This window comes from Ursus maritimus, unplaced genomic scaffold, assembly GCF_017311325.1.
Source record: "Ursus maritimus isolate PB19 unplaced genomic scaffold, ASM1731132v1 scaffold_19, whole genome shotgun sequence".
NCBI classification, from domain to species: Eukaryota; Metazoa; Chordata; class Mammalia; order Carnivora; family Ursidae; genus Ursus; species Ursus maritimus.
In genome coordinates, this window is record NW_024424341.1 from 39,701,859 (window position 1) to 39,724,199 (window position 22,341).

Genomic DNA, 22,341 nt, shown 5'->3' on the forward strand with positions numbered 1-22,341 from the left:
ACACACACACACACACACACACACACACACTCACTGGAGGCTAGGGCGTGAAATACAGCTAGGCCCTGGCTGGAAGTGCAGCACCAGGGCCCTGGGGAACTCTCTCCTGTCCAAATTCTGGGCCTTATAAAAGCACAGCCTCTACCATTTTCAGCAGGAGGCAGGAGGGAGGCACAGAAACCAAACAACAGACCTCAGTGGGAGCAAAGCTCGGTCCGCACAGCATGGCCTGACACCACCAGGCGGCCAAGTGAAAATTGGGGACTCACTGCCATCCTTCATCTCCCCTCACCCCAATGTCTGATCCACCACTGAGTCCTCAGCTCCAGCTCCAAACTCTCCCCCCCCCCCCCCCCCCGCCCCTTGCCTCCCAAAGCCCTGAGGCCCAGCCTGGCCCACTGCAGCCTCCCTGCTGCCCTCCGCTTCTGTCTACTCACCACCCAAAGCCACAGCCTCATCTCCCAGCTCCCTCCCCAGTCACAGACACCTCTGAGGGGTGTCTCACTGGGACCTGGCCCTGCCACCAACTCCTCTCTTACCTGCTGGGCCCCACCCCCTGTGCCCTCTCACCACGTGGCAAGTGCCAGCCGGCTCCTCGCCCCCCTCAGCCTCAGCTGAGCTAGAGAGGGTCATGCTGGGCTATGACAGTTCCCTGCTCTTTCCTGAACTCCAACTTATCACCATGTGTTATTCTGCTGCTTGTCTGTCTTCCCCTCTGGAATGTCACCTGTGACTCTGGCCAGCCCCCTAGGGCCAGCGCAAGCCCTTCCGAACGTGGGCACTGCTGAGTCACCTAGTGAGCCAGCAGACAGGAAACCAGGCCTGATTTCTCCCGAGAGCAAAGGCAGTTACTGGCTGAGTTGTGGCCCCCCAGAATTCATATGTTGAAGTCCTAACCCTGGTACGTCAGAATGTGACCGTATTGGGAGACAGGGCCTTTAAAGAGGCGACTAAGTTAAACCGAGGTCTTTAGTGAGGACCTCATCCAATCTGACTGGTGTCCCTATAAGGATAGGAAATTAAGACACAGAGAGGCACGAGGATGTATGTCCATGGGGGGAAAGGCCACATGAGGACACAAGAAGGCAGCCAAGGAGAGAGGCCTCAGAAGAAATCAACCCTGCTGACACCTTGATCTTGGACTTCTAGCCTCCAGGACTAGGAGAAAATAAATCTCTGTTGTTTAAGCCCCTGTCTATGGTACTTTGTTCAGCAGCTCCGGCGAACTAGACCCCTCTGGGCCAGAGGGATGAGAGAGGTCCCCAAAGGCAGGGAGGCTGCGGCCACAAACCACCAGGGTTTGAATCACCTATGACCTGAAAGCTGAACTAGTGTCCCACCAGGGTCAGAGCCAAGACCTAGGAGGAGGCTGGGCAGAGGACAGATGTGAGGAGCCCCTCCCTCAAGCCAGCTCTTGCCTCAGCTTCATGGTCCGCCAGGAAGGACCAGGATCTTTGCGGCAGAAAAGTGAAGCAGATCCCCAACCAGCCCAGCCCTGGCTGCGGTTCTGGCTCCCCACCCCCACAAGGAGGGGCTGCAGGTCTGAGCCACAACAGACTGCAGCCTCTTGGAGATTCATTTCTTGCCTCTTCAAAGCATTATGGATTGATTGCCAAGTCTCGCCGTAAATCAAAAGAAAGTCACTACTCATTACCTACTTAGAATTCCCTGAGTTCTTCCTGGGAAACCATTTCTCAGCTGTTTGATCTCTGAGCCACCAGCGCTATCTCCAGGCATGCCACCCATCACGGCAGCCACCAGACACTTTTTTCTTCCAGGCTCCTTTCTCAGCACCTAGATGAATTTCCACCTTTCTCCAGTTTCAAGAAGAGCTGCCAAGATAAATGATTCAAAGACTCCAGCTCACGCTGAAAATATATGGACTGTGTACAGCCGGTCTGAGTAACCCCATGCTGGAGGGGAAGGCACCAACCACACTCGTGTTGCACGGGCCATGCTGGCAGCCAGGCCCCAGACGCCCTAGGACACCAGGACACTCTCCTGTGTCTTTTCACCCATGGGATAGTGACTTTGTCCAGCTTCAGCCAGCACCAGCTGCCCATTCCTCGGCCAAGCCCCTCCTACCCCTGAGTAGAATGTCACCAAGGGCCCCAGGGCTTCGCCAGCTGGCTGGGGCTAGTAGGAGCAAGGAGGTGCCTCATTTCCAAACTGCACATACAGGAGGAACCTCTTTCCTAGTCCTGCTGCTAGTACCACTTTCCCAAGGAGTCCCTGCCTCCAAAGAGGCTCCTTTACCACCCAAGGCAGCAAGGCCTGGCCGACACCCACTTCTCCCACCCAGGGCGCCCATCTCCATTGGCACCAGCCTGGCTCCAGGAAGAGCAGTCAAACCCCACTTCTCCTGCTGGGGTCAACAGCAAGACAAAGTAAAACAGCAAAAACAAAGTCCAGCCAGGCCCTGACCCTAATAGCCACCAGGCACCTGCTGTGCGGGGGGCTGGACGGCCAGGGCCCTCCACCAACGAGCCCCAGTCACCCCTGCCTGGAGGGCTGGGTACCACGCACCTGGCCCTTGCCAGGACACCTGGAAGACTCGTGGGAATAGCCCCAGCCTAGGCCCAGATACAGAAGGTCGGAAACCACCACTCACAAGCAAGGGGATCCAAAGTGTTGTCACAAGTGTAATCTGTTCTGCTGGCAGGTGCGTGTGGCACCCTCACAGAGGGCGGCCCCTGGGGAAGGCCCCAGTGGAGGGGGCTGGGGAGGTGTGGGCACTGGTGCCGTGCCACCATCGCACTGGCTTTTGGAACAGAATGGCAGAAGAAACATGAACGCAGCGGCTGGGTGGGCGAGCGGTGGTGCTGGAGCCGGGAGAAGCCAGCCTGCAGGGCCAGGGTCTCGCCCAAGGGCAGCGGCTGTCATCTCATTCTGCTCAGAGAAGCAGGGCACAGGAGGAGACCTCGGAGCATGGCAGCGCCAGAGGCCCAGTGGAACCAGGGGTGCTCCGCGGTGACCACATGCTAGCCCAGACCCCTGGCCTGAGGCCTGTCACCACCAGCAGCCATGGGCAGCCTGGCTTGCAGACAGCCTCACCCCTCCTGAACCCCCGGCACCATGTGCAGGGAGTCCTGCGTCGGTGAGAGCCACAGGTGAGCAGCGGCTAAGCGGGCAGAGCCGCCCCAGCCCATCCGTCCAGCCACCCCGACCCCGCGCTTTTCCTCGCGCTGTTCTGGGGCAGCTGTGGGAGGAGGTGGCACGCCCTTCGACAGCTGCTGGAGAAAGCTCAAAGGCTCCCACTGACCGCACACACCACCCAGTCCGCACGCCCGACACCAAGGGCGGCCGTGGCCCAGGGCAGCAACTGGCTGGGCCCCGGGCTGGGGGGTCGGGACCTGTGCGGGACATGGGCCTGGCTCTGCAGAGACCCCAGCACCCAGAGCCTATGGTTGGGGCTCTAAGCAGAAAACCCCTCTCTGTGGTTTCATCAGAAACTACCTCCAGGTTTCAAGAGCAGACATGCCTGCTGGCAGATATGGAAACAGGCTTTCTGAGTTCCTGGATTAAACCCTTCATGACATCTACAGAATTCTGAGTTAGGAGGGGAAAACTCCCAGCCCAGAATAATTGCTCCCAAAGGGAGCATCTTTCTGCACCAGCATGTAATAGGCCTGAATAAGAATTTTCTAAAGACCGGTACCAAACCTCGCTGCAAAATCACAACTGTCTGCCTGTTCTGGGCGCCAAACCCGGATAATGGCTCCTACAGGACAGTTGGGTGCTGGAAATTCCTGGCACTCAGTGGGAACTGAGTGGGACCACCTCCCCTCCCAGATGGATGCTGGCCCCCAGGCTGCACCCCCATCCCTCCTGTCGACCCCGGGGCTCCTTCAGGGGGTACGGGCAAAAGGGAAAGGCTCTTCTGGGATGGGGGTGAGGCCCCGGGGCACCTGGCAGGTAAACTGTAAACCAGTGAGGCCGACCAGAAATTTACACATGAAACCTAAGAAACAGCCATTCTTCTTCCCCACAGCTCTCCCATTTTTCTTAAAATACATGACCCTTTGACTGTCTTATTTCTCCTTCGTTTGATAGAGACATTGGTATGAAAAATCCTTCTCGACTCTGAAAGCGGCTGCGGCCTGAGAGCAATGAATGCAAAGGGGTGACAGAAGAAAGGGGAAGAAATTTCAATTTCTAGGAAAAGCCAGAGAAAGTCTCCTAATTTTTCATTATTGACTCAAAACCACCAAAACAAACTAAAAAACCTGGCTGTGTGAGCCAAACGAAAGCTGCCTGTGTACTGGGGGTCCAGCCCAGAGGCTACCAGTTTACAAACTCTGGCCTTTGTCTTGCTAGAAAATTCCTCCTGGGGAGTGAGAAGTGGGGACACTAGGGGTACCCCCACCAAGACCCTAGCCTGACAGAAGCTTCTGGAAGCCCAAAAGAGCATCAGGCAAGTCTCACAGGGGCCCCAGGGGGAAGGCAGTCCAGCTAACGGGGTATGGCCAAAGCCAACTCAGGCAATGGCCCACCGCAGGAAAGATGTCTCCTTCTGCCACCAAGAAAAGGCTTGGCACTGCGACACACCCCCGATTTGGCTCACAGCCCCTGCTCAGCTCCTCTGGCAGCTCACCTTGCACAATGAATCCACAGGCAACCCAAACTTTCCTCCCCCTTTCTTCTGGGCCTGAGCGATTTCAACAGCACCCCACATCTGGGGTCTGTCAGAGAGCTCTCCGTCAGCCATGCAGAGGGAGCCAGAGCGAGTCTCCCTGTGGGAAACGGGAGGAACAGAGTCTGCAGCCCGTGTTCTTACGGGATCCACGAGACAGCGCATCTGAAGAGCAAGAGTGGACAGTCATGGACGGAGAACGGGTCAAAACGGGAAGGGGCTCTCCAGACGAAAGCTGTGGTAGCCGTTATGACAGTGTAATGAGTGAGCCGCAGAGCTGTGTGCAGGGGTTACCATAAGTGAATGGGAAGAGAAGCCTGAGAACTTCCTACTGGTGCAGAAGTGGGAATTATGAGAGAAAAGATAAAGGCCAGAGGAGGCGTCCAGGGGACCTGACATATGCAGAACAGGAACTTAAAAGGAAGGTCCTAAAGTAAAGAAAGGTTTCATTGTTCAGATTAAAGGACCGGATCCTAGTCCATCATGGGAGCTCACAGGGACAACTCCAGGCCTGTCTGCACAGCTTCCGGCCCCCCGTGGGTCACCCCATTGGCTTCTGTAACTGAGAAGGAAGCCACAGAGAGACTGGGGAGTGACATGATAAATAATAATATCACAGGCCTCAGATAACATGACCCAGGAGGACACATGTGTGCCTCTGGGGAGTGCCAAGTGAGATAACAGGAGACACAGAGGTGTGGCATGCCCACTTGGGTGTGCAAACAGCCACTGCTGCTGGCCTGTCCTCCACACACAGACCAGTCTCTCGGGTGGCCAAGCGGCTCCTGACTCCGCAGAGCTGTTGCTGACATTGCTGGACCTGTCACCAGGATCCAAGTCGACAGGCTGTGTCCTCCTCCACCTCCTCTGGCCTGTGTGGGAGGTATGATAGCTTCTTTGCTCTACCCTTCATTGGCCTAAGTCAGAAGACACCTGATGTAAGTCTTGCCACTTGAATCATGTGGTCTTTTGTGCCCCCCAACCCCTGTACTGATGACCGGCTGAAGAACTGTACACTGACACAGAGAGCTCACACCTCTTCTCAAGTGGCCCCTGCACTGGGGCCCTCCACCTGGCTGCCAAGGCCAGGGGGATTCTGACTCCCTCGGTACGGATGAAGCCCAGGTCAGCACCGAGAAATGGCACCGATCCTCGGGAAATACTGTCACTCTTCAAGAATTAAGACAGACTCCTACACCCACCAAAGCAAGACAATTAAAAAGTTCCTTAGAAAGAAGAAAGAAGATGATTTGCCTAAGATCTCTGGCAAACATGGAGGGAATGGTTTCATGGAACCAAGATCCAATACCAGTTAAACCATCCCTCGCAGAGGAGGCGACGGAAAAACTCTCCAATGTGCAAGGCCAAAGTACAAGCATTCAAGGAAAGGGAACACAGGGTACAAAACAGGGGTGCACAATGGATTCAGTATGACAGTGCTCATTCTGAACAACTGTGATGAAAATGACTACAAAAGAACACAAATGTTGAAAATAACTGATGGAAAGAGAAGTGAGACAGTAAGAAACTGGAAGGATAGGGGCAAGGGGAGGATAAAGAGTAAAACCATGCTGAATTTCTCATTTTTCCAAATGAGGGATCAATAGTATTTGACTTGTTCACATTGGTAGAGACCATAAAGAAATACACGTCCTTTCTTCTTTTTTTTTTTTTTTTAAAGATTTTATTTATTTGACAGAGATAGAGACAGCCAGCGAGAGAGGGAACACAAGCAGGGGGAGTGGGAGAGGAAGAAGCAGGCCCATAGCAGAAGAGCCTGATGTGGGGCTCGATCCCAGATCGCCGGGATCACGCCCTGAGCCGAAGGCAGACGCTTAACCGCTGTGCCACCCAGGCGTCCCACACATCCTTTCTTCTTAATTTAAAAGTAATTCTACACCAAAAGTGGGATGCACAGAACAAAGGAAACGTCACCAATTTTCCAGAATGACAGAGAACAACTTAAAAGCCAGAAAAGTGGTACAGAAACCAGAAAGCAGCACCAAGAGAGCAAACATTCTGGTCATCACGACAGACGCAAATGGCTTTCCTACCACCCAGGGGCCCTGCATTGGGAATATGTAAACTAGAGCTGATGAAGAGAGTGAAAAGCAAGGAGTAAGCAGAGATACACCAGGAAAATGCAAAGTAAGAAAACATTAAAGAGCAAAACCAGGAGCAGATGTCAGAGTCAACACAGAAAGGATTACTTAGGTCAAAAGGGGTTCCTGTAAGCTGTAAAAAGGTAAAATACACAATTAAAAAACATAACAATCCTCTAAAAGACTGGTATCCAAGATCTACAAAGAATTTCTCAAACTCAATACACAAGAAACAAATAAACAAATCAAAAAATGGGCAGAAGATATGAAGAGACACTTTTCCAATGAAGACATACAAATGGCTAACAGACACATGAAAAAATGTTCAAAATCATTAGCCATCAGGGAAATTCAAATCAAAACCACACTGAGATACCACCCTACGCCAGTTAGAATGGCAAAAATAGACAAGGCAAGAAACAACAATTGTTGGAGAGGATGTGGAGAAAGGGGATCCCTCCTACATTGTTGGTGGGAATGCAAGTTGGTACAGCCACTCTGGAAAACAGTGTGGAGGTCCCTTAAAAAGTTAAAAATTGAGCTACCCTATGACCCAGCCATTGCACTACTGGGTGTTTACCCCAAAGAGACAGACGTAGTGAAGAGAAGGGCCATATGCACCCCAATGTTCATAGCAGCATTGTCCACAATAGCTAAATCGTGGAAGAAGCCAAGATGCCCTTCAACAGATGATTGGATTAAGAAGTTGTGGTCCATATATACAATGGAATATTACTCAGCTATCAGAAAGAACGAGTTCTCAACATTTGCTGCAACATGGACGGCACTGGAGGAGATAATGCTAAGTGAAATAAGTCAAGCAGAGAAAGACATTTATCATATGGTTTCTCTCATCTATGGAACATAAGAACTAGGAAGATCGGTAGGGGAAGAAAGGGATAAAAAAAAGGGGGGTTAATCAGAAGGCGGAATGAAACATGAGAGACTATGGACTCTGAGAAACAAACTGAGGGCCTCAGAGGGGAGGGGGTGGGGGAATGAGATAGACCGGTGATGGGTAGTAAGGAGGGCACATATTGCATGGTGCACTGGGTGTTATAAGCAACTAATGAATCATCGAACTTTACATTGGAAACCGGGGATGTACTGTATGGTGACTAACATAATATAATAAAAAAACATTTAAAAAAGTTTCAATAATTAAGGTAACTGCTTTTAAGTGTCTATAAAAAATACATAAAATAAAACTTTCTCTAGATTAATACCTAAAAAAAAAAATAAAATAAAAAATAACAATCCTCAACCTGTAAGCCTCAAACAACTTGGTATGGAAACGAGTAAAACAAAAATCTACTGAGAACCACAAAGACGAATTCATAAAACAGCCTCTCTTCATCCTAGAGAAAATGTCCAAATAATAAGAGGAGAAACCTGACCTAAGGAACATCCAAGTATGTACTCTAAAAATAAAAAATTAAAATTTTCCAATATGTTTAATGTTTCACTTTATTCCATAAAATACTGACAAAAATATTTCTAAATAGGCCTCAAAGAAAAATCTCAAAACTAAGAAAAATAAAATTTACACAGACATTCTCTACCTATGGTGGAAACTAATAACCAAAAGTTAACCAAGAAAATTAACCAATCACATCTCTCTGGAAATTAGAAGAAATGCTCTTAGTTCATTTCTTAGGTCAAACATCACAACAACCAAAACTTCTTAGGACATGGCAAAGGCAGCATTCAAGAATATACGAGCCAAAATTCATTTATTACTCCACAAGAAACGATGGGAAAAAAAGCTAAGTTTCAACGGAACAAGTTAAAAGATAGATGGTTGTTCGAAACAAGGTCAGGAAGGAAGGAGAAAGCAATGAGTAATAAAACTGGGGATCTAGGAGTTAGACCAGCAGTGGAGCTGATCATTACATCTGGAAGCTGATTTTATGAAAAAACCAACAAAATGACTATGATTCCAGCAAAGCTCCTCCATACAGAAAAGAGCAGACACACAGGCAGGAATGAGAAAGGAAGCACAACTACAGACACAGAGGAGATGTTTTCCAAATTTAAAAGAAGAAAATAACGCGGTTCTAATAAGTTCAAAATTCTTGATGAAAAACCTTCCAAGAACCAAATTTATATTCTATGTCAACTATACTTCAATTTTAAAAAATAAAGAAAATGATGAAAAGGAAAAAAAAAAAACCTTCCAGGAAAACGTACTGTATTGACTCTAAGAGGGATAAAGGATAAAGTCAGGCTGAAATAATCCCTTAGGAAAACCTGAAAAGTTATCTGAGAAATTCTCCCCCAAAGAAAGAGTAAGTTCTGACAATATCGCAGGACTTCTTTCGACTTTCAAGGAACAAACAAGCCTCTCTACTTGATTTCTTTTTTTTTTTTTTTTTTTAAGTTTTTTATTTTAGTTTCAGTGTAGATAACATCCGGGGTTATATTAGTTTCAGTTTTCAATCAACAATCCTAAACATGACTCAGTGCTCCTCACAAGTGCCCTCCTTAATCCCCATCCCCTATTTCTCCCACTCCCTCCCCCCTCCCCTTTGGTAACCCCCAGTTTGTTCTCTGTATTTAAGAGTCTGTTTCTTGGTTTGTCTCTCTCTCTCTCTTTTTTTCCTTTGCTTGTTTGTTTTGTTTCTTAAATTCCACATAGGAGTGAGATCATATGGTATTTATCTTTCTCTGGCTAACTTATTTTGCTTAGCATTATACTCTCTAGACCCATCATGTTGTTGCAAAGTCCCTCTGCTTTCTCAACTGTTCTAGAAAACAGAAATGTGGAGAACTTCTCAAATCACAATCTCAAAAACGCTGATCTCAAAACATGGCAAAGAGAGTTTAAAAAAAATGTATAGCTCAATCCCCTATTTTGAATCTTTATAAAATGCTAGCAAAAGAGTAACAACAAAACCATCATGACGATGCTGCCTGGTCCACTTACTGTCCATGTGCTGAGTCACTGAATCCTCCTAACCACGCTATGAAGTGCTCTTATTATCCTTTTCCCAGATGAGGAAACGGAGGCACAGGAAGTGGCAGAACTGGAACTCAGACTGGTGCAGGACACACCAGTCTCTAGAGAGCATGCTCTAACCACTACTGAATACTGCCTCCCCGTTTCAGTCCTGCAGCGTATCCTGGCAGAGATCCGCCATGACGAAGCAGGGGATGTGCCAGGGATGCCACACTAGCTCCACACCAGGAAGTCTCTGCGTAAAGTTCATGTAAGGTTCACCTAGTGCCCGATCTTGGTATCTGATGTCACGCTCTGGTAAAAGGAACCGGTGCTCCCCGCAGAAATGGTTCATTTTGGGGCTGGAGTGGGGAACATACAAAATGAGCCTCGAGCGCCTTGCAGTGCCATAATGCAAGGCAGTGCTTGAGAAGCAAAATCATGGGGGTGGATGATGTCGGAAGGACACAGGAGCCAAATGATGGAGCCTCTGATGCCCAAAGCAAGAATGACATGTGCAAGAAAATAAATAATATTGGATTATAACTCAAAGTATAAAGTAAGCATCTATGAGTCCATGTAGGTATAAGGATATATATGACTGAAGAAATACGTGAATGAGAAGAAGAGATAACTTCCCTATATGGCAGAATCACAAATAGTGTCTACAGTTACTCCCCCACCAAGGGGACACAGCATAACTCCCCGCTTCTTATGTGTGGGCCGGCCAGTGACTTCCGTCAAAGAGTATAGCCCGGGAAGGTGGGAAAGAGCAACTTTCCAGTTCAAACACTGCCTCAGGGAGGTGATCAAGGTCAACACCGGTGGTCAGTGAGGTTCACAGCGCGTAGCCCTGATACGATGTGGTGCAAGCGACACTCTACCTCCGTGGTCTTCCTCCCAGTGACCCATGACCCCAGTCGAAACTCTGAGAAAAACATCGGAAAAACTACAACGGAAGGACCTTGTACAAAATATCTGATCGGTCCGCCTCAAAACTGTTAAGGTCATCAAAAGAAAGAAAGTCTGAGGAATTGTCACAGCCAAGAGGAGCCTAAGGAGACAGGGCAGCTAAACACAATGGGGTGTCCTGGGTGGGATCCTGGAACAGAAGAGAATACCGGGAAAGGTAAGGAAACTGAAATAAAGTGTGGACTTCAGATGATAATAATGTGTCAATATTGTTCGTGAGCTGTGACAAATGTGCCACAGTCGTGTTAATGACGGGGGTGGGGGAGGTGGCAGCTAGCTCATATTCCTTTAACTTCTCTGTGATCCAAAACGATTACAAAATTAGAACTTTATCAATTGCCTAAAACACACATGCACAAAAGGCCAAGGGAGAAGCCCAAAAGGCACCTGACAATATTCAACATCCTTTCCTGATAAAATCTCTCAGTAAGCCAGAAGAAAACACTACTTCCTTAAACTGATGATATATATTTATCAGAAGTCAACAGTCAGAGTCGGGTTCAATGGTGAAATACTACAGGGAAATCCATCAAGATGCCTACTGGCACTGCTGCTACTTATGGGGATTCTCAGGGCGCAATTCCCCAGCATTTGAAAAGGAAATGCCTATGTCCCTTGGCTTTGTCCCCAAAGCTCTGATTCGGGCTGCAATGACCAGGCTGCATATTTGCAGGAAGCCTTTGCCTCTGGTTCTTTGTCTACCCTTCGGGCTGGACACTGGGCTGCTTTGTGCCCTAAATGTACCCATTTTCCAGTTACTCTTACAGGCAAAGTGAGCTACCCTGGCTTTAAGCCTCAGAGCCCTCCACCTCTCCACCACCAAGGCCCCAGCGACACTTTCAGACACGGGCTCTGTTGAACCTCGCGGAGAGCACTACTCCCCTGGGTCACGTCAGGTCGTGTGCGCAGGGCAGGCTGGGGGGGCACACGGGACCTGCCCTGCCCAGTATGGGGTGGTCCAGGAGGAGAGACAGCCTGTTCTGAACACCGAGGAATCCTCTTTCCCAGGTGGCCCTGGCTCTTGGGAAGGGCTCAGCTCACTGAGGGGCGGCCAGCTGGGTGCAGTATTCGTGGGCTGCCTTCCTGAGGGGGTAGCAAACAGGGGTCAGGTTTCCTGACCCCTCTCGTGGTAGGCCGTGTGTGGCCTGTCTCCGACAGCTGAGGAAGCGCTGGCAGGAAACCTGCATCAGCCTCACCACTCGAGGCAAAGAGCAGGTTCCGCCACACCCGGACCCGGGGTCTCAGCAGGCCCTTTGTGAACAAGCCACACCGTGGCTTCATCCCCCATGGTGGCCAGCAAAGAGAGGATGTCCACTACAGAGGGGACAGGACACTGCCCACGACGGTGACCAGGCCCGTGGAGAAGGCCCATCACAACTGTTCTCACCTGTGGGGGCTCAGGGTCAGAGGCTGGCTGGACCCACACCTGCCCCAAGCAAAACTCCTTCATGGGGGAAGGTAAACTGAGGGTGGCCTCACTGATGCCCAGGCTTGCCTAGGTGGAGAGCACACTAGGTCAGACCACTCCCGGGTGACTGAAAGCTACACGTCTCCAGAACCTCCCGGAAGGAGGAAAATATGGGCCTTTTGGTGACATCCATCACCAAAGAAACCTGTATCCTCTGCATGACCCATGAAGGGCACAGCCAGAGCCATATAGGGCCATCTCTGACCACCATGCCCAGCACACCAGGCACGGAGAGCCCCGGGCAAGACCCATAGACAGAAGGGGGCACGAGGGTCCAGGCACCTGAGGGATGGCCCTTCAGTGATCACAGCGCACCAGGAGGGATGGACAAAGTAGAGGGAGTGAATCTGAGAGGGGTCAGTGGTCTCCAGAGACCTGGAAATGCAGCCCCTGCAGATGTGAGGGAGAAGCCAGTCCCATCATCTGGGGGCACGAGAGGGGCGGTCTGTGGGATCTGTGGGGGAGCCGGGACTGTGAGGGATGAGCTCAGGGGTCAACTGTGTCGGGCGAGGCCTAGGGCTTGGGTTGGGGCATGGGACAAGAGAAAGCAGCTCTGTGTCAGCAGCCTGAGCTTTCTACAGCCATAATCACCGTGAGTTAGTAGGCTTGTGGTTGCGGGGTTTCCTATAAACTCTCCCGTCTTCCAGTTATCCTCACTGGAGTTAAATTTTTTAACCCTCAAAAAAGATTTAAAAATAGCTTTAACAACATAGCAAGGGTTTTGCCATTTGTTCCCTGGAGTGGGTAAATTGAAAGATCAACTACCCGACCCAGCACCCCACAGCTAATGTGGGGTGTGTGTGTGTGTGTAGGTGTGAGTGTACATGGTATGTGAGTGTGGTGTGTGGTGGGTGTGTCTCTGTGTGAGGCATGTGTATGCGGTGCATGCGTAGTACATGTGGGCTATATGTGCGGTGTGTGCGGGCGGTGTACGATGTGTGTGGTGTGTGCATGGTATTACGTAACTGTGTGTGATACATGTGTCCGTGTGGGGTGTGTAATGGGGTGTGCAGTGTGCATATATATGGTATATGTGTATGTGTGGTGTGTGTGTTTGTCTGTCAGTGGGCAGTGTCTGTGTGCATGTCCGTGGTGTGTGTGTGTGGTGACAGTGGATGGCATCTGTGTGTGTTGGGGTGTGTGTCGGGGTAGTAAAGTGGTATCTGTGTGTGTGTGTATGGTGTGTGTTGGGGTGTGTGTGTATGAGGGTGGGTGAATGGTGTCTGTGTGTATGTCTGTAATGTGTGTGGGGGGGTTGTGTATATGGGTAGGTATGTGGTATAAGTGGGTAGTGTCTGTGGTGTGTGTATGTCTGCGGTGTGTCTGTGGTGTGTGTGGGTGTGGCTGTGTGGTGTCAGTGGACAGTGTGTGTGTGTGTGTGTCTGTGGTATGTCTGTGGTGTGTGTGGGTGTGGTGCCAGTGGACAGTGTGTGTGTGTGTGTGTGTGTAGTATCCGTGGATGGTGTCTGTGTGTGTGTATAACTGTGGTATGTCTGCAGGTGTGTGTGTGTGTGTGTGTGTGTGTGTGTGCATGCTCGCGTACGTGGGCGCGCAGGGTCAGGGCAGGAGACCCCTCCCCTCAGGCTGGCCCCCCCACCCCCAGCCCGGACTCAGTGGACACACTGCACACCTCGCTCCATCTGGCCAGAGGGCAGGGAAAGGCAAGAGGCCCTCCGCGCAGCACAGCTGGGCAAGTGCTTTCACGAAGGACTGGAAGACAACGGGAGGCTACCGGTGTGGGCTGTTGCCCGGGACAGAACAGCAGAGCAAACCCAGGCCCTGTCGACCGTCTCCGGGAAGTGTCGGGGGTGTCTGCCGAGAAGGACCCCAGCCTGGGGAGCGGGATGGCCCCGCTGCCCCCCGGCACACCTCACAGACCCTCCGCCTTGTAATGCCTTCCCACAACCCCCACGGAAGCTGTTACAGAAGGACCCAAAATGGCCCAGTCCCGGCCTGGAGAGAAAGATGGCATAATTTCAATTAAGGTTCCAGGCTGTCAAAAACATCGTTATTAATCTCCTTGTGGCAAATGTGAGCCGGGACCTGCTTACACAGCCAATCGAGCATGCTCTAAATTAGTGTTTGCAGGTAACTGATTCAGCTGCCAGCCCCACGCCAGCCGGCTACAAGCTGGTTACGCCACTAACACGAAAGAATACGAGGCGGTGAAATGGACTGCCTGACTGGGCCTGCAGTCAGATGCTGTCAGCGCCCGATTTACCCACACATTAACGTCTTGTTGGTTTAACACAATTTACTACACCTGGATTTGCGGAAAATGATTTTCCTTTCCTCTAAAAACCCTACTCATATGCACAGCACGAAGAAGGCATTAATAAATGCCATCAACTCTCTTTCTTTTTTTTTTTTAACATGCCCTCAAGATTCTATAACAAGCCTTCGATAATAGAACAACAAAAAAAGATGAGGCTTAGGACCGGGTTTGCTGGCCAGCATCTCTCCAGCCTGAGTCTGACCACCATTGTGTTGACAGCATGCCCTCTTTTGAGAAAATCGGCCCCATCTCGGCCTCCCGTCCCCTGCTTCCACCCTGCCTCCGGTCCTGACACACAAGAGTCCCTGCTCTTCTTGGCCTGTGTCCCCCTGCGGGGCTGGCGCTGGCCATGCTCCTGGCAGAACGTCCAGCAGTTCTAGGGATGCTCCTTTGACCCCTGTGGTCGGCGGCCTGCATAGGAGTCTGGCCGCCCTGGGCCTTCCTGGGCACCGGTCCAGCCTGTGTTACGAGGGCCACGCCACGCGGGGAAACACACCTGCTCTAGAGGTTTTATACTCCCCACCTAGTTAAGAAAAGAATTCTACAAGTTCACGGTGGCACAGAGGACAGCAAAAAATAGCTCAGAACATTTCCCTCTGTCTCCCATCCATCCAGCCCCCCCCCCAACACACACACACTTCTCGACACCAACTGTGGGGCAGACACTGTGCATAAAGGAGATGGGACTTCAAGAAGCCTCCAGCCTCCCAAGGACGCAGACCACAAAACTGTCACAGAGCCACCTGGGCAGTGACAGAAAAACGTACTGTGTGGAGGAAGCTCACGGCAGAGAGAAGTCAGCCCCCCTGCTCACCACTGCCAAGTGCCCCCACAGGCTTCGGCTGGCACTGGCAGTAGGGAGCACCCTCGTCAAATCTGGCCAGGGCCACCCCGAGATGTCCCAGGACAACCATCTTTCCAGTGCTTTGGGGGGTGACACCGTCCTCCCCCACAGGCCTCCCTGCCCACCTGTCCTTTAGGAACAGACTCCGTCTCTTGTTCTCATCTTCTCTGCCTCAGCTTTTCCCCAGTGCTGTCCACAACCCCCCAAGCCTGCACCCCAGGAAGGTTCCTGCTCTCAGCTCTCAGGGCGGGCACTGCATTCCTTACGTACTTCCTACAGCCAGCCATGGGGGCGGGGGCGGGGCATACAGTAGGTGCACAACAGTGCACACACCTGGCACATCCAGTCGAGCCAAAGTAATGCCACTCGGTGCCCTCAGGGTGGCTCTGGCGTGAGCTAGAGGCTCATTTCTCCTGATCCACAGAGGAAGCAGCCGTGGGGCTGGGGGACTGGAGGGCAGGGGGGCGCTCAGCAGTTTGAAGACAAAGGGACGATGTCCCCACAGCTCAGCTTAACAAAGGCCCCTTCACACAAGAGCCAAACTCAATGTGTAGACTGGATCCCAACGCAAACAGACCAGCGTGGACCAGGTATTGAGATGAAGGCATTATCGTGAATTTGGTTAGATGTGATGATGACATGGCGGTTTTGTAAAGGGCAAAAATCTTCAACTGAGATGCCTACAGCGGCTCTGGCATGACGTCTGGGGTTTGGTTTTAAATACGACGACCAAACAAGACAAAACAAAAACCCTGGTGGGGGCTTCGAGGTTCATTATCCCATCCTTTCTTCTTTTTGCAGGGGGTGGTGGATATTTGAAATTTCTCATTAAAAGAGAAAAAAGACCTCCATGCCTTGGGTGAGGGAGGAGGAAGCTGGCAGAAGTATTCCCAGGGCCCCTGGCCAGAGCTCACACACAGGCCAACCGGGTGGCGGCGGGCTCGGGCTCTGGACCCTGGGTGGGAGGGCAGTTCACACCCCTCCCAGGAGCCAGCTTTGGAGCTAGACTGCTGGCAGCTGAGGACACAAGGCTGCCGGCATGCGGAGGATGGCAGGGCTCCACTCTGGGGCAAGCTAGTCCTGCTCTAATTTCTGGGTTATTTTTGTTGCAGGCATCAGCCATGGGCCAGTTCAGCTGGGAACAGATTTGTGGGGCAGTGCCAATCTAGGGGACCGCAGCCCGGCCCACCTCCCAGGTAGCCCCACAGAACTCCCCCTGTCCCAGATCGTGGTGGGGGGCGAGGACCCTGGGACTTGCAGAGCAGATACCGCACTGCAGCAGACCACGTGAAGGCAGAGGCTGGGACAGCTCTGTGTGCCCGTCCCCATCCTCCTCCAGCGTGACAGAGCTGGGGCCCTGATGAAGCTCTTGTTCCATGCCCCCTCGTGGGACACCACAGCAATGAGCACCCTCAAGGCCATGCTTTCTACCCAGGGTAAGAGGAGAGAAATACGGAGGCCCTCTCTTCTGGACTCCTTTCCGGGTTAGACTTTGAAAAAGACGCCTCTCCCCGAGCCACACGATGGTGAACACAGATGCTCACACCGACAATGTGGGCAGGCCAGAAAGCCTGGGAGGGGCATATGGAGGCAGAGCGGGCCCTGAGGGCACTGGTGGGCTCTGCCAAGTGAGGAAGGGGAGGCAGCATCAAGCTCCTGCAGGGCCAGGAAGGAAGGGGCAGCCGAGAATGGGGGTGGCGGTAAAGGTAAAACTCTTTTTTTCTGTACACACAACACTCTGACACCAAACGTGTGGGTCTTCCACACCAAGCAATTTTCCAATTCTCTGTGGTCACCAACTGGATGTCTAACAATTTAATTCTAACACTAACTGCCACAGTTAGCACAGACCTCCCAGGTTAAGGGCTTAATACTTAGGATGGACTGGCTATAAACTGGGGGTTTCCATGACCCCTTCCTTGGGTTTGATCATTTGCCAGAATAGCTCAAAGAACTCAGGAAAGGACTTTACTTACTATTAGCACTTTATTAGAAAGGATACAACTCAGGAAGAGCCAAACAAAAGAGAGACGGACAGGGGAGGTATGGGGGACGAGACATGGACTTCCATGCCTGCCCCCACACCCCAGGCCTGCCACCCTTCCAGCACTCCCACTGCGTAAGGTTTCTATGGAGGTTCCCTTCTGTAAGCAAGGCTGAGTAAGTCACTGGTCAGAACTCCACCTCCAGCCGCTCTCCCCTCTCCCTGGAGTTTGAGGGCAGGGCTGAGAGTTCCAACCCCCTAATCTAGGGGTCGATTCCTCTAGCAACCAGCCCCCACCTTCTAAGAGTCACTCAGGTACACATGAAATAAAGACACTTTCACTGAAGGAACTGCAAGGGTTCTAGAAGCTCTATGCCAGAAACTGGAGGCAGAGACCAAATATGCATTTCTCATTACGTCACAGGGGGAGAACTGGCAGCCTCTTCAGTGTGCCCTCCCCAGCAGAGCTTCCAGATGGTATTGTCACTGGGGGGGGGGAGATGCTGGACTGGGGGCCTCCTGCCCCAGGACCTGGGTGAGAGGAGAGCCACTGGAGCAGTTTGGGTCTGACTCAGGGCTTCCTCGGGCCATGGGCAGCACATGCTGAGCCCTGGGTCCCGGAGCGGAGCGGGACGGAGGAGCTGGCTAGGTCACACCCATCATGGCTGGGCCACCCCAGGAAGTGCTGGGGGGGTGGGGGCAGTGGCTCGCTGCGGGCCTAATTGGAGCAGAAGCCCAATGGAGTTCTCCAAAACGCTTTATGAGCCACTTAACCATCTCTCCGCCCAGTCGTCCAAGCACAGCAGAGGGAATGGCGATGTTTACACATAAAAATGGCAAGCTGCTTTACTAGCGGCTTTCAGAGTCACAATAGCAGCTATTCGGTAAAGTTTCTGGCAAATTGCAGAAACAAAGTCCAAGCGTGGAAGATGGGGCACTAAACCATCCCGAAAAGTCATCAAAGACCATTACCATCAAACACTCTGCCCAGAGCCAGGGAGGTGGCCACAGTCAGAAGACAGACGCCCAGCTCGCGGTCCCCACTCAAGCCACGCGGGGCTGCGGCGCCTCTACCAGGTGTGGGCTCGGGGAACATCAATTACGGAGAAACAGAGCAGCTTACCTCTCCATCTCATACTCCTTCATTCCCACTTTTACAGCCTTCATTACCTGGCGGACGGATATTAAGCAAAGACATTTGTATTAAGGAGAGAAGTAACACTGCCTTATAAATAACGTACAGCAGTTTTTCAAAAGAAACTCTACTTAAAAAAAAAAAAAGAACAGTGCAGGCACATAGTGGTGCAGACTTGTGACAAATTCAAACTTTTTTAAAGCTCCAAGAGCCATACAGTTTATTTAAAGCACTCTGGAGCCCTTCCATTCGGGAGCCCGTGAGCACCCGGCACCAGGCTACACGGCCCTCTCAGGCAGCGGGCAAGATTTCACCAAGATGTCTGGTGAGCACTTAATGCTCGGAAAGCGATGGCTAGTAGAAGGTTCCCTTTGTTTGGCTGTCATAGAACACACAGAAAATGAATTCATGCAAGAGACGGTGGCCCACAAATGACCCTTGTCTGTCTCCTGACACAAAGCTGTGACTGTCACCACGCAGGCGCCCTGAACGTCCTACCAGAAATACACTTCTTCGTTTGCTCTTCTCCTCAGGTGAAGTGGGAAGGTTTGGGAAAGAGCCCTGTGAGAGAGGCTGTTTTTGGAAAACGGAGGACAGTAATCACTGTGCTTGAATCATGGGTAAGGATGGGAGAGTCTTTAAAAGGAGCTGGACTGCCAGCGCGCCAGGAAGGAGAGCCCCACGCTCCTGGAAGCAGGGACTTCTTGCTGGGAGATGTCCAGGGATGGTGGGTGCCTTAAGGTAAGGGACTGGACCAGAGCCTCTGCTGTCCCTGCCCCACTGGGGAAGAGAAAAGAACCACCACTGTGTCTCTGCCGGAAGCGACACTTGCTACCTGTTCACGGGGCACTTGGGACTAGAGCCACAGCGGGACCATCCACCTCCACGAGGGCATCCCCCAGCCCGCTCAGAGCCCTGCTGCCTGCCCACCCCCGCTAGAACAGCCCGCGCCCAGCTTACCTCCCGGTGGGCCTCGCTGGAGATTCTGTTGGTGTAACGCAAAACCTCCAGTTCCATGTCCGTCTTAAAGACCCGGCTTCAGAGAGAAGAACAAAGTGGCAAGTCAGTGATGCCTCGCACCAGGGGCCGGCTGGACGCCCCACCCAGGGAGACCTAGGGGCCCACCTGGCATGGCCTGGGAAGCAGCACAGAGCTGGCATGTGCCCAGCCAGGCCACTGGGTCATGGGGGTGGGGGCAGGAAGGGCCACCAAGCCCCAGCAGTGACACACTGCATAAGGGCTGTCCATCCTGATCTAATGCCAGGCTTGGGTGTGCAGGCTGTTTCTAGTTACAAATTCTGGAAACCACTCTGGGTGCTGGAAGAAGCCCAGATTCTGCAGCCAGACATGTCTTGCCTCACTGAGACTCAGTTTCCTCATCCATAAAATGGGGATAAAATCTACCTGGAGAGGCTGTGGGACCTGAATCAAGTGTGCTGACTCCCAGGGCTCTGCCCAGTTGGCTGAAGAGGTCTACTGTTTCCTCCCCACCCCACCCACCTACCCTTGGGGCACCCCAGAAATCATCCCCCCATCCCCCCATCCCCCCAGTCAGGCCCCCTGCGAGATCCAGGGATGGGGGTGGGAACCGTGGGTGGTGCAGCCACTTTCAGCCATGAGTGCAGGAAAGAATGTGGAAAACAGCCAGTCTGCAGAGAGGAGGAGACTAGGAACAGACAAGAAGCTGGGGGGGGGGAGGGGGGGCTGTGTGGGGCAGGTAGGCGCAACCAAGAGGCCCTGCTGTCCTTCTGAGACTCAGCTATGCCTCCTGCAGCTGGACTCTGGGGTTCCTGGGGGACCTCACAATAAATTCATGTTAATTTGCCCAAATGTGGTTAGGTTTCTGGTCTTTGCGATTAACCTCATTGCCAAGTACGACTCAGCTAGAGAAGCTACATGAATATTCGTTTTCAACCTCCACTTCAGATAAGCAACTCCAGGCCATGGGCATTTCGGTGGCAGCTGTGACCAGTCATTAAGAGCCCAGCGTCCTCAGTGCATGTCCTGCGGCCAGCTCTGCTTCTTTTACAAAGGTGACACACCTTCACCAACGCTCCCTCTGGCGAAGGGAACACACTCGAGCACCCTGCCGATCAGTAAAGCCAGTGTCTGATGATGGCAGACCAGTGCCTCCATTCACTCTCTCATCCAGCCGCTGTCTGTGTCCTGAAGCCTGACCAAGGCCAAGGACGGCACCTCCATCAGAGGCAGCGAACCTCTGGGGACTTTACAGGAGCAGCACAAGCCAGCCACTGACTCACACTGTCTCCATGGTACCATCCAGCTGGGACAGCCAGCCATCTGTCACCAGGAAATGACGACGGCATCCAGCAGCGCCGTGACGCCCTCCTAAGACCGTAAAACCTCCTGGGGAATGTGGAAAAGATAAACCCTTCAGCCCAGGGAGACTTTTTCCACATGACTAGCCTTTCTATCCTGAAGAAGCAGACCCTAAAGCCTGACACTCGGCTCTTTACCATCAGAAGGTGTCTCTGACTCTCCACCAGGAGCTGGGAGCAGTCCCACCTGGGGAACAGGAAGCTGCTTCCCGTGCCCTGGAGGTGAGGGTCCAAAGCCTGGGCAGGACTCGGATGAGCAGCTCAGCTCCTGAGGTCCAAATCCATGGTGTTCTGCTCCCCACTGCCACCTGCTCAGCTCCAGCCTGGGCAACTGGTAAGGGGGGAGTGGGTCCCTCTGTCCTCAAATGCAGTGATGACCAGAGTGACAACACAGGGGGGAACGAGGCCCAGGCTGTACAGGCCTCCAGCCCTCTGCCCCTCTATTCAGCTTAGATACCTGGTTCATCCCACCAACATTTCAGACCCCTAGGCCCTGTGCCCACACAGCCACATGGGCTTGGCCAAACCCCCACGAGGAATGAGCCAGAGCCTATGTCTGCTGCAGGCAAGATCTGGGGCCACAAGGGATGCAGGAAAATCCCCAACTGGGCAGATGGCACAGCAAGCCCCTACTCACCAGCCCCACCAGGCTCGGTACCATCCCACTTCTGCTATGAGCTGCATGGAGGCATGCGGGGCCGGAGGGCTACTCTCAACTTCATCTCCCTAAGATCTCTCCCCTCCCCTCCCTGGGCCTCCTCCCCTTCTCAGCAGAGGAATGAACTCATCTCTATCCCCTCCTCTCCAAACTGCCAAACCTTCCCCTCCACACTCACGCTCTCCTACCCACCCACTTACAAGGGAAAGGGTGGATCAGGCTCGGCACCCCAACATACACACCTGGGCTCGGAGCCCACGTGGCCCCTATTACTGGGAGCTCCATGACCACCCACTTACCTCTTCCTCCTCTTCCTCCTCCTCCAGGCAAGCTCTATCCCCCACTACTCTGCCACGTTTCCGGAACGGAAACCATACCATCTTTGCTTTGGGAGCGGAGTGAGAGCAGCTTGTATGTTTTATCTCAAACCTCTCCTCCCCTCCTCCTCTCCCCTCTCCTCTTCTCCCTTAGGCCTACCACCCCCCACCCACCCCCTCTCACCAATGTGTGGGAGAAGGACCCCAGGCTGCCAATCCAGAGGCGTTCCATGACCGCCGAGAGGAAGCAGCACAGGGAGCCCTGCCTCCTCTGGCACCACTGGGCGGCTACCCCTCCTCCAGCTCCCTTCCTCGCCCCTGTTCCCAGCTCCCAAACCCCTGCCTCTGGCATAGGCCTCTCCACCCGTAAGTCCCCGAGGCTCTCCCAGCCCAGCGTGATACAAACTCCCCCATTTCACCCCACAGCTCCGCCACACCCCTGCTGCTTAAGATACCTGGGCGTCACCCCAGACACCTTCCTGTCACCTGTCCATTGCTCCCACATCCGAGTGATGACCAAGGGCTGCAATTCTACAGCTACAACCTCTCTCAGACCCTCCGTTTCTCTCCATCCAGACCCCACTGCCTCCAGCCTGGACAACTCTCCGGCCTCTTCCTGCCTCCAGCCCTTTGTGCTCACTGACAGCAACTGGGGATCTTTGGGAAACACAAATGC

General features: G+C 52.5%; 1 protein-coding gene across 3 annotated transcripts in view; it reads right to left on the reverse strand.

Moving 5' to 3' along the window:
* The window catches only part of PEPD (peptidase D), a 113,420-nt gene that overhangs the window by 48,218 nt on the left and 42,861 nt on the right, over positions 1–22,341 (reverse strand). For all 3 annotated transcript variants that reach the window (XM_040633710.1, XM_040633709.1, XM_040633711.1), the window contains 2 exons: positions 19,312–19,387; positions 18,340–18,386 (listed from right to left, as the gene is read on the reverse strand). In XM_040633710.1, coding sequence (XP_040489644.1) covers positions 18,340–18,386; positions 19,312–19,387 — 123 coding nt within the window. The remainder of the gene's footprint in view (positions 1–18,339; positions 18,387–19,311; positions 19,388–22,341) is intronic.